The sequence below is a fragment of the Populus trichocarpa genome, unplaced genomic scaffold (assembly GCF_000002775.5).
Source record: "Populus trichocarpa isolate Nisqually-1 unplaced genomic scaffold, P.trichocarpa_v4.1 scaffold_25, whole genome shotgun sequence".
In the NCBI taxonomy this organism is placed as follows: domain Eukaryota; kingdom Viridiplantae; phylum Streptophyta; class Magnoliopsida; order Malpighiales; family Salicaceae; genus Populus; species Populus trichocarpa.
In genome coordinates, this window is record NW_026291139.1 from 340058 (window position 1) to 356591 (window position 16534).

General features: G+C 31.7%; 2 protein-coding genes and 1 long non-coding RNA gene across 3 annotated transcripts; all 3 read left to right on the forward strand.

Annotated features, from left to right (window-relative positions):
- The first annotated feature begins 4275 nt into the window (after window positions 1–4275).
- Window positions 4276–5872, forward strand: LOC127904819 (uncharacterized). Its single transcript, XR_008058266.1, has 2 exons — window positions 4276–4677; window positions 4832–5872. It is a non-coding gene; the product is annotated as an uncharacterized LOC127904819 (long non-coding RNA).
- A 3772-nt stretch (window positions 5873–9644) lies between these two features.
- Window positions 9645–12962, forward strand: LOC127904818 (uncharacterized). Its single transcript, XM_052449773.1, has 2 exons — window positions 9645–9873; window positions 10402–12962. Exon 2 carries the CDS (start codon window positions 10423–10425, stop codon window positions 11242–11244), a length of 822 nt encoding a protein of 273 aa, XP_052305733.1. The 5' UTR covers window positions 9645–9873; window positions 10402–10422; the 3' UTR covers window positions 11245–12962.
- On the forward strand, window positions 11589–14597 carry LOC18110919 (uncharacterized). Its single transcript, XM_052449793.1, has 3 exons — window positions 11589–11708; window positions 12619–13568; window positions 14448–14597. The coding sequence occupies exons 1-3, from the start codon at window positions 11589–11591 to the stop codon at window positions 14455–14457; spliced, it is 1080 nt and encodes a 359-aa protein (XP_052305753.1). The 3' UTR covers window positions 14458–14597.
- The last annotated feature ends 1937 nt before the right edge of the window (window positions 14598–16534 follow it).

Below are 16534 nucleotides of genomic sequence, written 5' to 3' on the forward strand. Positions count from 1 at the left end.
ATTTATTTATTTTTTTCCCTTTTTATTTATTTATTATTTTATTTTATGTCTTTATGGGTTTTTTTTTTACCTTTTTCTTTGTGTTTTTTTTCTTTTAATAATTTTTTTTAATTTAATTTGTTAATGTTAAATTTTTTTATTTAGTTATCAGACGTTCATGACACAGATTCTCGGTTTGACAGGTTAACATAGTTTTACGAGTTAACCCGGAATTTATTTATTTTTGTTTTTTTTAAATAATTTTTTTCATTTAGTTTAGTTTGTTAATGTTAAATTTATTTCCAGTCCACAGTGAAACGTTGAACTGTCTTTTTTTTTTAATTTGTTTTTGTTTCTTTTCCCTTTTTTATTTATTTAGGTATCTGTTTTTTAGTTGTAATTATGATTTTTAAGTGTTTGATAACATTTTTAAAGCTAATATTGCAACTCTTTTCATATATTCTTTTTAGAATCTATAATTTATAGCTTTTTAAAAGCCATAATCACAGCTTTATCAAATAAAAGTGTTACTTGCTATTAAATTGGACATCTCTAATCTAGTTTAATAATACATATAAAATAAATACAACTTGCAAATAGTTATAATTTTTGAATTTAATCTTTATGTTATTGTTATAAAACTCTGCTTGAATTGAATTTTATTTTGAATTAAAATTTTTGTATTAAAACAATGTCATGTTGATTTGTTTTTCTAAAAAAAAACATATCTAAAAAGATATTGTTGGTATCTTTTGTAAAAATAAATGAATGAAAATCTAGGTTGACTCATTTGCCCGTTTCATTCACATCTCGAACTGAATTGGATATTATAACTATGTTGTGTTCATCTTGAAATATATGAACGGCTATTTCTGGATTGATCTTTGGCATTTCTGAGATTCTGAAGGTAAAATATTACCTATAGACGAGGAGGAAATCTATTAGTAATTGCTATTGGTTTGATTCCAATATGGAGCATGTCTTAGTGACAATTTCCCGCTCTTCCTTTAAGCTTATTGCTTTTAACATCTTCATAGCCTTAGTTCTAATTTCCAACCTCTTTTTCAAAGATCTTTGTTAGTCTAAGACTAAAGACTTTTTTTTGTCTTTGAAACATGTAGAGACACATTGTATGGAGGCCTCTTGATTTTCTCTTACCACAGCCACCTCTTTTAGAATGGAGAATTTCAAGACCAAATATCGGGTGCTAATGGATGCATTGATCTTGTGCAAGAGAGGTCATTCTATTACGGTCACAACCATATATGTTAACATGAAGGTCTGTTGAAGGGTGAAACATTTAGGATAAATGTGAAAACTTGATAAATTATAATCCAAACAAAATAAATTAAATAAAAAAATTTCAGGTACTGTAAAGACATACAATAGAATAAAAGAGTTGTTGTTATGGTGTAATGAGAACAAAAATAGAAATAAAAAGTAATGAGGACCAATGTGTGAATATAAGAAAAATCAGACAATAAAATATATTCTTGCATTTGTACACATGATCTCCATCTTTGACATGCCTTGGATTTTATGTTGAGACTTCATAATATTGCATGATGTATATGTAGATAAAGAAGTTGGTTATTGTCCAAATATCATAAGAGATATAAAGGTAAAATGGTGGTCCCAATTCAATATAAACCAAACCTGTTATCAAGTAGAACAATCATGACTACAGTCTTTTCAAGACCAACCTATATTATCATCCTTATCTCCTGCCCAATATACATTTATAACATCGAAAAGAAAAAATCAAGTTGCCTTACATCTTCTAGTTCTAAATCTGAATATAAAAAGAAACTTTAAGAAGCCTTGTCATAGATTTCAAGTGTCTAAATATATGGACAACAAGTTCCTCTTCAAATTGGATGAACCTTATGTGATTCAAGAAATGTACGTCTATGGATTGAGAATTGGACCTATCAACAACAAATTCATATAGAGATACTATGCTTGAAATCTGATATAGCTCATATCCTATATGAGCCAAAATTATGAATGACATAATAAAATAATAAAAAAAAATATTTGAACTATATTGTGACTTGATTCTTTATTCACAAAGATACATGAAAAACTTAAAAATTATTTTGAATAAAATCACATCTATTTGATTGTTCTCGTGAGGGGGAAAAGGTAACTTGATAACACAATCATGACATAAGAGAATAGGTAACAGGATTATAGGTAATGTTATTAATAAAAATAAAAAAGATTTAAGAACATACCTGGATCTAAGGTGCAAAAGAAAAAAGATTATCTTGTGTTTGATAGGAGGTTGTGAGTCGCCAAACTTGATGATTCTTCAAGCTCCTCAACCGTTGATTCTCAACTCTTTAAAATCCATAATTGTTGAAAGACGGCTCTTCAAGATCTACAACCATTGACAAAGGTTTGTCAAAAGCCACAACTACTGAGAAACAGTTCACGCACCAGGTGTTGTTAGAAAAGCATTAACTGTTGAGAAACGACCATCACCAAACACTGAGGAAAAATTGAATCACCATAGGTGATGTAGAACCTTGCATCAAGATGGTCACTCTATATGCAAGTTCCAAAAAAGTCTCATAAGAACAAAAAAAAAAAAAAAAAAACTACTGGCCCTAACAAATGCCTCTCAACCGTTGCCCTCGTTTATTTATTTATTTTTTTTAAAAAATCAAGTTGATGTTCTTATTGTCCGCAAGTTCAGTGGTGAAGTTTTTTGTGCTTTTGGGTATCCTCTCTGAATTGTCTTTGCACTTTAAAAGAGCAGGTAGAACATGGGCAAGAGATATGTTAAGGTTTTATATAAGTTAAAGATAAGATTATTGCAAGAAAATAGTGAATGAAGTGTTGTAGTCTCGTGGTTCACCATGATGAAATATCTCCGGGCTAATGTTTTCTATGCATTAAATTAAAAATCCGGTGATTATTCATTTCGTACACTTTGAAAAAAAAACGAAACAAAGTGTACGAAAAAAAAACACCATACATGCATAAATTGAAGAAATAGAATGATTCTTTTTTAAAATATTTTTTATATGAAACTACATATTAAAATAATATAAAAATACTAAAAAAATTAAAGATAAAAATAAAATAATTATATATTTTTTAAAATCACTTTAAAAATATAAAAATAAATATATCTACATATAAAAATAAAGACACTAGTACCTATAAAGACAATTGCGGGTGGCTATTAAATCTTGTTTTTGAAAAAAAATTAATTTTTTTTTATTTTTTTGTTTTAAATTAATATTTTTTTAGTATTTTTAAATTAATTTTGATGTGCTATGTCAAAAATAATTTTTTAAAAATAAAAAAAAATATTATTTTAATGCATTTCGGAGTAAAAAAACACTTTAAAAAACAACCGCAACCACACTTTAATAAAAAAAAATGGTTTAGCAACATGTGAATTTTTACCGTATTAAGTTGGTATTTAGAATTAAGATGGATGGTGTTTTTTTGTTAAAAAAAAATATTATTTAAAAATATATCAAAGTATTTTTCTTTATCATTACATTATCACATTAAAACATTAAAAAAATTAAAAAAAATTGTGGTCCCACCCTTTTTTTACATGTAACAAATTAATCAAAACTTGTAATGAAAAATAGAATAAAAATACAACTGAATCTAACCCTTTTTTTGCGTTTATAAACACTTTTAACTTATTGCGAGATATATATACAGAGAGAGTAGCCCAAAATCGTAATTGGTAAGGCATACCACCCAATAATAATTTAAAGCTGAGATAGGAGAATGTTTTAGAAAAAATGGTGAGGAAAAGCAAATGAATTAATGGCAGCATAGACAGTGTCTGAGAGATTTAAACTACCGTTCGTTCGTGGTTGTGTTAACATATATTATTTTTTAAAATATTTTTTATTTTAAAATATATTAAAATAATATTTTTTTATTTTTTCAAATTCATTTTTAATATCAATATTATTATAACCCAATTTTAATCAATTATATTTAATTTATTTTTTAAAGGGTTATAATTTAAAATTAAAAGTTTAGAGATTAATTTTGATTAAAAATGTGATTTGTTAACTTGTAAAAAAATTAAGGACTATAATATGTTTTTGTTATTTTTTTATAATTTTCAGTTTAAAAAAATAATCTAGAATCAAAATATTATTTATTTTTAAACTTGATTTTTAATCAAATTTAAATTTTTTTAAAAAAGTTTGTTTATAACTTTGTTTCTCATCTAGTATTATATATATATAAAAACGTAGGGTAGCATTAAAAAAAAAAAAAAAAAAAAAGAAAAGGGATCTCATACAGATCCACGTATTAAAAAAAAAAAAAACCCTAAATCTATCGCCAGAACAGGAGCCGTCGCCCCCTCAGAAAAATAACCTCACCCTCGTTTCTCTTTCCTCTACCAGACCAACCTCCATCGTTTCCCTTCTCCTTCTCCATTGATTCCAGCCGCCAACCCTAAAAACATAAACAGCACAGAACAGATCCACCATCTTCCCTCTCTGTTACCGATCCCAAAGACCAGCCACACACTGTCCCTTTCCCTGTGTAGCAGCATCTCCTTCCCCCATCAGCAGCGTCTTCTTCTCCCTCGGAAGACTACCAACAGCAACGGAGAAGCAGCACCCGCAGACCCAGCAACCAATTTCCTTCACCACCAGCCGCAGCAGTGCCGCCCCCCTTTTCCCAGCAGGGGTGCCCTTGTCTTGAGTAATTTTTATTTATGTTCCTCCATTGTCTTATTGTATTATTTCACCACCAGCCGCAGCAAAAATCTCTTCCATTTAAGTTCTCTGTGCTTCTATTCATTCATTTTTTTTTCCTCAGTATATTTTCTAAACCATTTTTCTCTCTCAAGTTTCAGTATGATTTCAGATTGGTTAAGCAAAATAGTACTTATAAAGAACTTGAAGAACCGCTTTTAATTTAAGGTGAACTATATTTATAATTTTTTTTACTATTTTTATTTTTTATTGCTTGATTCAAACAGCATATTTGTTATTTATTTATTAAAATTATGAGAAAAACGTTTACTGGAAAGTTTAATCTCTTCCATGAATTTTATGCTATCATTTTAGTTATTTATTTTCCCTCATTATTATTTCTAAACCATTCTTTTCTTTTAGATTTTTTTGTTCTTTCCTGTTTGCTTAAGTAAACCCGTAACTATACATGTGACTATACACACTTGAAGAACCTCCATGTAAACTATATTTTTTTTCCATTTTGTTTTTAATTACTTGATTCTTTCAAGCAGCGGTGATTTTTTAATATTTTTTAATTAAGTTTTTTTATAATAAGAAATCATTATTCACCAATATTTAAAGGATTTGCTACTGCTGAGTAATGTTCCATGCTAATTAAGTTTTCTATTATATATATTTTAATTAAACTGATTTAAAAATTAAATTAAAATTATCAAACCTAAATTAAAAAAAAAAAACACATGCGATTTGCATTGTGGTTGTGACAGTATGCAATTACCTCCCTACTTTGAAAATAGGGAGGTAATTGCATAGCTCAAAATGACTGTAACCTTTTTTTACATGTAATAAATTAATCAAAACTTACTTGTAATGAAAAATAGAATAAAAGTACAACTGAATCCAACCCCTTTTTTGCCTTTATAAACACTTTAACTTATTGCAAGATATATATACAGAGAGAGTAGCTCAAAATTGTAATTGGTAAGGAAATACCACCCAACTATAACAAATCCTTTAAATATTTATGGATCGTGAATTCTTATTATGAAAAAATCTTAATTGAATAAGAAGCAAACAATACAAACCTTAGTAACTAATTTAATTAACCATGTTTTACTTGGAAGAATCACGCAATAAAAAAAAAAAAGATAAAACAAAAAAAAGATTTATAATTTACCTTGACGTGTTGCCTTCAAAAATAGGTTATTGTCACAGATTTGAGAGAGAAAAATAGTTTAGAGATGGTGGTGATCATGGAAAATAAATAAATACATAAATAAAATGATAGCACAAAGATTGTGGAAGGGATTAAACGTTATAGTATATGATTTTTCTTGTAATTTTATTTACATTTATAAATTGAATTTAGCAAATAAATAATAGAACGAATCCAATTAGTTACTAATTTGTTAGCCAGCATGCTGTTTTAATTGAAGGCTGTTTTAATTGAAAGAATCAGGCAATAAACAGAAAAACAAAGAGGTAAAAAAGATATATTTGGTTTCCCTTCAAAAAGCAGTTCTCCAAGTGTTTTAGAAAGAAGGCGAGATAGGAGAATGTTTTAGAAAAGGTGGTGAAGAAAAGCAAATGAATTAATAGGAGCACAAACACTATCTAAGAGATTTAAACTACTGTTAGTTATTACATGTTATTTTTTAAAGTAATTTTTTATTTAAAAATATATTAAAATAATATATTTTTTTATTTTTTTAAATTTATTTTTAATATCAATATTATTATAACTCAATTTTAACCCATTGTATTTAATTTAATTTTAAAAGGGTTATAATTTAAAATTAAAAGATTAGAGATTGATTTTGATTAAAGATGTGATTTATTAACTTGTAAAAAATTTAAGGACTATAATATGTTTTTATTATTCTTTTATAATCTTCCGTTTAAAAAGATCATCAAGAATCAAGATAATAACAATTATCTATTTTTAAATTTGATTTTTAATCATTTTTTTTTTAGTTTATTTAAAATTTTGTTTCTCATATATCATAGAACTTGGAAGTGTGATTGGAAGTGTGATTGTGATTGCTTTTTAAAGTGTTTTTCACTCGGAAATATATCAAAATAATATTTTTATATATTTTTTAAAAATTATTTTTAATATCAGTGCAATGAAAAATAAATATTTTAATAAATTCTTGAACAACTAATTTGTTCTAAAAATAACATACTAAACTATTTACATATTAACAAGACTGACCTAACTAATTAAAAAATAAAATTGAAAAACAACTTCTAGATTTAATCTGCACAGTAATCTGAACTTTGGTCGAGTTTTTTAAATTTCACTGTAACCTAACTATGGATTAAAAATTATATTTATTATTGTAGCACAAACACTTTTTAATACATTCCAGGAACAAGCTGTTGAATATTCCATGTCAATCGGTACCTGTTACTTGTCAACCCAATTGTAGTTGAAACTTTGAAAACAGGAAGGTAATTATATAATTTAGAATGACTGTGGAAATGCACAAAGTAATCCAGAGTAATGGGTGTTTTATTAAAATAATATATATATATATATTTTTTTTAAAATTTATTTTTTATATTATTATATTAAAATAAACAAAATTAATTTAAAATAAAAATAAATAATCGCTCCGAGCATTCAGCCTTGAAATCGTTACGCTCAGATTTCCATGGTTAAACATGAACAAGGGAGCTTCTTCATGCACAGCCAACTTAGGGTAAACTCTGCTGGTGATTCAAAAACTCCCATGTGGATTTATCAACCTCATCTTGCAGAGTTGATCTGCAATCAGATACTAATCACGGTGTCAGTTCTTTGTTGTGGTTCCAATTTCAAATTACTCCCTACTAATAAGAGCAGAAGACAGAACAAACGGCAGGCATTATGTATTGAGTTTTCAAATTACTCCCTACTAATACCACTAATTATATTTTTTTAGTATAATAAAATCACTCTGACTTTGGTTTTGACTCTGGGTTTCAGTAAGGTTTTGTTTTGTTGGGCCAGATAGTAATGGATCAAGCCCAATAGAAGAAGGCCGATCAATCCAACAAAAAATTAGTTTAGTTTTGTTTTGTTGGGCCAACAAAAAACCTTGCCCAATAGACACAACGGTGAAAATGCCACCGATTTTGCGATTGTTTACTGTACAACAACTGTATAGATCTTCACTCGGCTGGGTTAGTTTTCCTTGGGTGTTCTTAGCGTTGTTGACTCGTATGCAATGCTAAAAAGGCCAATCAAATATTAAAATTCAATGAGTATCTTGTTGGATTGATATAATGAAAGTGCCATTGATTTCTAATTATTTACAACACTAGCTACTCCATCGATTTCATATCAATTTTGGAGTGATGCGTTAAGAGTTTCTTCTTCTTCTTCTTCCTTTTCTTTTGATAACCCGGGGTGTCCGGGCCAGCTTACGCGCATCACGACTAATTCCCGGATCCACTGAACACCCTGCAAGCCCAGTAGGTAGGTAAGGCACCACGGGGGTGACAGGCGTGCACGCTGAGGCTTGAACTCAGGATGCATAGGCAGGGAAATCCTGCCAAGACCGCTTGGCTACAAGCCTCGGTGTGGTAGGTCATATATTAGAGATTCGACTTGAGTAAATTCTATTTTTTTTAATTAAAATAATATTGTTTTGATAAAAAAAAATATCCAACAAGTTGATCATCTAGTTTTGAGAAAGACCTGGGTTAACCGGTTCATCAGGCCATTTCAGGTTTTTGACTAGATTAGTTTTTTTTTAATCTGGATTTATTTAGGTCTCAGGTTATCCAGTTCCGGGTTAATTTGTCAAAATTAATCCAAGATTTAAAACTATAATATGTATAATAAAAAATAGAAAAAATAAAATTTTTAAAAATAAGGTGAGACAAGAACCGACACTTAAAGTCTCATACAATCAACTTAAATGAAATTGAACACCTTCCAAGTCAAGTGAAATTATCATCCACATGAATAATGTTAAAAAGCCCATCAAATTACATAAAAAAAAATCATTAGATAAATATAGCGAAAATATAATTTATTTATTAATTAGTTACAAGATTTGCCACTATATTGATTTGAATTAATTATTGGGTGATTTGATTGGTTTCTTAGTTTCATCCTAATACTAAAATATTTCAAAGTTGGAATCTTATTTTACATTCAATTCCAAAATATTATTCGAGGTAACAAAAAAATCAAAAAACTGATTAAACTGAGAAAACCGGAAAAAAAAACCAAACAAACCGAACCGTGAAAAAAAATCAATTAAACCGATTAGAATTTTAAAAAAACCGACCGGTTCGGTTCAATTTCAGTTTTATCAGCCTGAATCCAAAAAAACCGAATCGAACCCAAACCGGAAAAAAACCGAGCCGAACGAGAAAAAAACTGAGCCAAATAAAAAAACCGAGTCAAACAAAAAAAACCGAGCAAAACTGAAAAAACCAAGCCAAACCGGAAAAACCGTGTCAAACCGGTTTGAATCAATTTTTGTTCTAAAAAACCGAACCAAAACCTGTCAGTTTGAACCGATTTCGGTGTTTTTTTTTTAAAAAATCAGTTTGATTATTTTTTTTTAATAAAAACCGAATCAAACCGAAAATGATCACCTCAAATCAGCACATATGAATCATTTCAAAGAAAAATATAAAATAATTGAAATTAACCTTAATTTGAAGGGAAGTAAGAACAAGTAAAAGTAAGAAGTCATACATTATTCAACTAAGAATATGATAGAATAATAACCCATCCTGATTAAAAATGAATTAAACTGAATTTATAACTATTTTTTTTAATATTATAAATCTGACTTAACCAATCAATCTAGTTTCTTGTTGATCTAGTATTTGGCCGTGTCAAATTTAGAATTAAATATTATTTTATTTTATTTTATATTTTGAAAACGAAATTATTTAATTTTTTTAAAAAATCTTAAAATATACTATTTTGAATTGATCTGGTACAGGTGGCTAATTTATGACCCGACTCTTGGGCCTTTTGTTTATTCCTCGTATTATAAAATGGACTTTTGTTTCTATGGGCTGTAAATGAATAAAATAAGTGTGAGCCCAATAGGCAAGCGTTGGATTCGGCTTACCTTCAGCTAGCTTAGCGTACAGTAGAAAAGCAAAAAACAGAGCAAAAGTGGAGAAAGACACTGAAAGAAAGAAAGAAGCAGACAGGGAATTGACACAGGCAACAGCAACAACAAAGGTAAAGAAACTAACTAAACCCTCTCTTAGTTTTGCCATTTCAATGTTTTTGAGTAATTTGTTTGGTTTATGTTTCGGGTTTTTTTTTTGGTTTCCATAAAAAGATTGCTCTATCGAAGATCTGTGTTTAGAATTCAAAGCCTAAGTTTTTTAGAGAGAAAGGTGGTCCATTTTGAAAGTCTTGTTGATTATTCTCCTCTCACTGTAATTTGTGAGAGGAGGAGTTTCAATTTCAAGTTTATGATTCGTGAGAGTGTGAAAGTTTGAAACTTTTTGCCATTGTCGATTGTTGAATTTTTAAAGTTTACTATTTTATGTATAGTTTTATTGTTTCAAGTTTTTGAAGCAGTCTATATCGAGCATTGCTGACTCCATTTTGGTGTTTTTTAGTTTAAATCTTTTTTTTTTGTACTTGGATTTGGAGGGTTTCGGTTGGTTGGAAAAAAGGTTAATTCTTATTTTGTGATGGTGGGGGGTGAATGCTCGTTTTATTAGAGGATTATTGTTTTGTTTTTTGATTTCTTATTAGGTTAAGTTGTTGATATAGAGTATGAGTGGTGCTCCTGCTAAAAGATCGCATGAAGAGGGTTGTCATTCTTCTTCTTTGAAATTCCCTCCTCATGAAGATACAGGTTCGTATTCTAAGCTGACATCAGGGGTTTCAAATGAGTACCATCTACCATATGAGATGGGTCCGGATGTTAGGGTGGCTAAGATTCCCAGAACTGAATCTCGAGATGTAGATAGAAGATCACCTTTGCATTCGATGTATCGAATGCCACCATCTTCAAATGAATCACACATGGATTCTCATTTTAATGTTGCTCCTGAAAGCAGGCCTGAATCAAGGGATTCCAAGGACAGCAGAGACTACCGGATTGAAAACCGTGACCCAAGGACTGATGCAAAAGAGATGCATGGAGAGGCAAGGAGGGATTCACAAAGTGTTAAAAATGAAAAGGATGTGAGGTTTGAGAGTAGAGGGGATGACAATAAGGAAGTAAAGCATGACAGAGAAGCTCATATTGAGCCGAAGAATGACATGAAGATAGAAAAGGATGGTTTTGGTCCTCCAAGTAGTCAGGTGAATTGGAAGGAACCCAAAGAATACCATAGGGGAAAGAGATGTTTGGAATCTGCAGGTGTACATGTGGATCCTTGGCATATATCACGTGGAAATTCCCAAGGCCCTGTTGAGATTGGAAAGGAAGTCGTCAGTATTGAGGAGAGGGATCATGAGCTCCGTTTTGTAAATCCAGTCCAATTTGGTTTGGTACAGAGGGAGAAGCCCAACAAGTTCACAGCGCAGGGCTTTACAGCTATTAAACACAAATGTGCTAACCAGACAGTTTTATTTATTTATTCTGTATAGTTACGTGTCTCAACCAATCAAATACTACCAGCTGTCAATAATTCAATCGCTGTTCGGACCTCCTCCTCTTGCTAGCAAAACTGATACCGATTCGCCTCAAAGCAAACCTAAAGAGAACGAGAGAGAGAAAAAAATTGTCCATCCAAGAGTTTATAAAACAATCTCAGCTCGCAATCTACCACCACCATTATGTCAAGATTCAACCTTTATCTCCTCCTAATAACAACTGTGATTGCGATTTTTTACTGGTGTAGGTGACATCGAGTTATGGGAATAATTATCATCATTCAGAGCTTGTGGAATCAGGGCAGTTTGCGTTGACGGCGTCGGAGGCAGGGGATTACATGGCGTGTTTTTGGGCGGCGGATCATAAGCCAGCAGTGACTTTGAATATTGATTTTGATTGGAAGACTGGTGTGGCTGCTAAGGATTGGACTAATGTTGCCAAGAAAGGCTCTGTTGATGTAAGTCAACTTGCTTTATTGATTCTTTTTTTGCCCCGTTTTAATTTATGAATTTGAGGCTGCTTTTATTTGGTTTTTGTGTAATAGTCATGATTTTCATATACTATGAGTAAGTATTGGGTATTCTATTACGAAGGGAACGAAGCTGTCGAGTTTAAGGCTAGTTTGGGTTTGGTTTAGTTGATAGATCAGAGGAAATACTCCTGTTGCAGTTCTTATGGAAGGTTATCAAATGGATGGTGATCTCACACTATAAGATTAGGTGATGTATATGAATAAAGAGATGTTATTTTAGGCACCCAGGGAGCCTAATGTATAGCTATGAAGTTGTAGCTCCAACCCAGGTGGAGGTAAGAAGGAATAAGCGGTAGCAGAAAAGATGGGGATTCTCTATAGAACTAAACTATCGTGGGTGTTTGATTTGCATAACCCTGACATGGCCACCTGACATTGTTGTAAGTAGGCATTACTGGGTGTTATAGGGAAATTTAATTGGACTTTCATGGTGAACAACCGGTCTACTAACAGCAATGCTAGCTTCAAATGATGTATTTAGAATAGCTTATCAAAGAACTATGTGCTACTATCAGAGTGTTGCCTTCACAAGATAGTAAGCCCCTTCTATCTCGCTCTCTTTATGATGCTGCCATTTCTAAACACATTCACATCATGATCATGCAGTCAAATAATTCATGTAAATGTTACAAATCTGGAGACAGCTATCCATTTGAACTTGTGTGTCTCTACATCTTACTTCAGAATGAAATTTGTGTTGTTTCTTAAAGTTCTTATGTTGGAAGTTTGTGAAAATAATTATATCACCTAGATGGTCAGGGTAGTTTGGGTTTTGGTTGAAGCGTAGTCAACTTTGTAATGGTGTCTGAGATTGGCCTTGTATAAAAATGAAAAGGATGTGAGGTTTGAGAGTAGAGGGGATGACAATAAGGAAGTAAAGCATGACAGAGAAGCTCATATTGAGCCGAAGAATGACATGAAGATAGAAAAGGATGGTTTTGGTCCTCCAAGTAGTCAGGTGAATTGGAAGGAACCCAAAGAATACCATAGGGGAAAGAGATGTTTGGAATCTGCAGGTGTACATGTGGATCCGTGGCATATATCACGTGGAAATTCCCAAGGCCCTGTTGAGATTGGAAAGGAAGGTGTCAGTATTGAGGAGAGGGATCATGCCAAAGTTCATGAGGCAGTTGGAGAAAATAAAGTTGAATTGAAAGGTGAGGATAGATTTAAAGACAAGGATAGGAAGAGGAAAGATTTGAAGCACCGTGAATGGGGAGATAGAGATAAGGGAAGAAGTGACCAAAGGGGAAGTATGCAAGTAGGCAACAGTAGTGCTGAAGGAAAAGAGTCGGTGAAGGAAGAGAGAGAAGGAGAGAGGTGGGAGTGGGAGAGGAAGGATCTGTCAAAAGACAGGGAAAGGTTAAAAGAGAGGGAGAAGGACCACATGAAAATAGAATCAGGAACTGGAGCTGAAAAGGAGCGTTTGCACAATGAAAAGGAGTCTTTGGATGGATATGTCAGAATTTCAGAACAGGAAAATCCAGCTTTGGAGCCAAAGAAACAGAAAGATTTTGATAACTGGAAAAATGTCGATAAAGAAGCTAAAGATAAAAAGAAAGAAAGAGAAGCCGGCATAGAAGGAGATAGACCTGAGAAGGGTAGCACGATGTGTGGGAAAGAATCTGATGATGGATGTGCAGATGTTGAAATTGCAACTGAAAGGGAAAGAGGAGTTTTTAACTATGGAGTCCAGCAGCGCAAGAGGATGCTTCGGCCTAGGGGCAGCCCGCAAGTGGCAAATTGTGAACCCCGTTTTAGGTCCCATACTCAGGACTTTGAGGGGTATGTTCTTCAATTCTTCTTAATTGCTGTTTTAACTGAAAGTATGTTATCCATATGATTGATTTTGGATTATTGACGATTACCGTGTGGAAACTTGCTTTAAAATATTTGATATGAAAGTGGAAACTGCTATTATTGGAGCTAAGTGTCCTGAGATTTATCCTACAATGATAGTTTCTAAAGATAAAATTACTTTTATTGTTGCTGAAACCTTTAACCAAATTTTCCATTGTCATGAATTCTTTAGCATGTTTGTTCTCTTAGATTGGTTAAATTGAGCATCATTCCACTTTAATAATTCAAGAGTAAACTATAGTCTAAATTCATCATAACCAAGTTCCTTTATATCTTGCAGATGTCAAGGTAAGCTGCCATTTCCATTTTACAAAGCTGGAAATTTATTCGTGCGCTCTCTCTAATGGGTTGCATGAAGGGATCTCCTTCAGAGTAGTGATAGGGATCTCCTTCAGAGTAGTGATTGGAATGCTTAAACTGAAATTATTAGCTATCACTGCTTAATTAGATTATTATTTTAACTTCTTTCTTTTTCCACTCTCCTAATGCATTGGATATGCCAGAATGAGGTGTTAGCTTTCATATTTCCCTTTTCCCTTTTCCCTTTCTTTTCTTCATTGTGCTGTATAATATTTTCTTGAGCTTCTATTAATTGGTAGTTTCTGGGCCTTTTTAGGTTTCTTTGTCATAACAAATGTGTGGCTTGTGTCAAAAATTTGTGTTCTCTGTGTCATAAATTACTTCTATTAGTAAACATATTAGAGCTTGCTGATGGATGATAAAATAATAACTTGATAACATCGTAGTTCACAAGTTACTTGATTTTCTTTTTATGGCTATTGAATTTACCTTCTGGTGCTCCAGGCAAATCTGAGGTATCTTCTGTCATTTATAAAGTTAGTGAATGCATGCAAGAGCTGATAAAATTATGGAAGGAGTATGAAACATCTCAATCTGATAAAAATAGTGAAAGCAGTCATAAGGGCCCCACTCTTGAAATTCGAATACCAGCAGAACATATTACTGCTACAAATCGCCAAGTAAGCATGCTGCTGTTTGTAATATTTAACACTTTTGCTTGTTTTCATCATATAATTTATTTCTTCTCTCATGTGTCTTTTTTCTTTCCTTTTTAATGTTTTCTTAAACTATCTTGGAATTGTATATCTCTTGGCTCCATGGGGCTTGCACAAATGCTAAGGGGGTCAGAGGTGAGGGTATAGTTATTGATATTCTCTTTGAGCTGTGGACTCCCCATTACGTCATCTGATTGTTGTTTGTTTCACCATGCCTTTCTATCTTACCACAAGATATTGATTGTCTCTTGTGTGGGAGCTTGTGGGAAATTCTAAGGATGCATTGGGGTCAGAACTTTTAATTGCCAGTATTATCCAAGGATGATTACATACTGCATGCTTCTAAAAAAAATAAAAAATGCTAAGTTATTAAACCTAAAATGTATCAGCTCATTTAATTTATTAGTTCCAAGTCATTCAAAGACTCAGAAGTTTAAAAGGTTGAAAAAATTCAACATATTGCTATTTTGTGATCATTGTAATGACACAAGAAGTTATAATACTTCTAAAGCTATCATCTAACTACTGAAACTACCAGATCTCCTGGGTTTAATAAAAAGTAATAATTCTTCTAATATGAAAATTGCTGTTGTCACTTCCCTTTCTATTATGAAAATTTAATTTTTAATTGGTTTAAGTTTGATTTACCAAAGGTTTGTCGTCCATGAACTCTATCTGTTGAAAAAATTCAACAATAAATTACTATTTTTAATTTATTGTTTTAGTTGCTTGTAATATTCAATGAATCGAAATATTTGAATTGTGAATAGTAAGGTTCTAACAACCAATGGAATTTCCATTAGCTTCCTTAAAAAGTTTCAAACCTTTCCACATTGTCTGAATAAGGGTTTCTTCATAGTCTGATTCTTATTAGTTTGATTACGTGAATTTAACTAGCCTTTATCTGAAAGTTTTGGAAGGTTTGGAATTGAATGATGAGATCGGTTGTGTGGGGTTTGGTTCCTTCTATATGTTTATGTGTGTTTTGTGTCTGCAAACCGAATTTTTGAAAGATATGGCTGTTCTTAAATTTTAAGGTCAATTTGTTGGTAGATAAGTTGTATGATATGTGGGTGCCTTTTATGTTCTGATGTGTTCAAATTTTTACTGTGAATCGTCAGATGGTCAACTATCATTAGAAGAGAAGAGACCTCTATAAGAGCAATTATGTGACATGCTAGCTCTAATATTACAGGATTTCTGCTCTGCATAGTTTGATGGCTTCATGTTTGGATATTAACTATCAGATAAGTATGCCCATGCTTAGGTCTTTAAGTTTATTAAGTGCAGGTAAGAGGTGGACAATTATGGGAGACAGATATATATACAAATGACTCTGATCTTGTCGCTGGTATGCTGTGATATGATGAACAGTAACAATTGTAGAATTTGTTTATATGTGAACTGAAACAATATTGATGTTGCAATTTTGTTGCAGTTCTCATGCATACAGGCTACTTCCGTCCCACTGCTTCTCCTCCTCCACCTGCCATCCAAGAGTTATGTGCTACTATCAGAGTGTTGCCTCCACAAGATAGTAAGCCCCTTCTATCTCGCCTTCTTTATGATGCTGCCATTTCTAAACACATTCACATCATGATCATGCAGTCAAATAATTCATGTAAATGTTTCAAATCTGGAGACAGCTATCCATTTGAACTTGTGTGTCTCTACATCTTACTTCAGAATGAAATTTGTGTTGTTTCTTAAAGTTCTTATGTTGGAAGTTTGTGAAAATAATGATATCACCTAGATGGTCAGAGTAGTTTGGGTTTTGGTTGAAGCGTAGTCAACTTTGTAATGGTGTCTGAGATTGGCCTTGTATAATCGATTTTGCTGACATCAAAGTCATGCATAATCCATATCCATATTTGC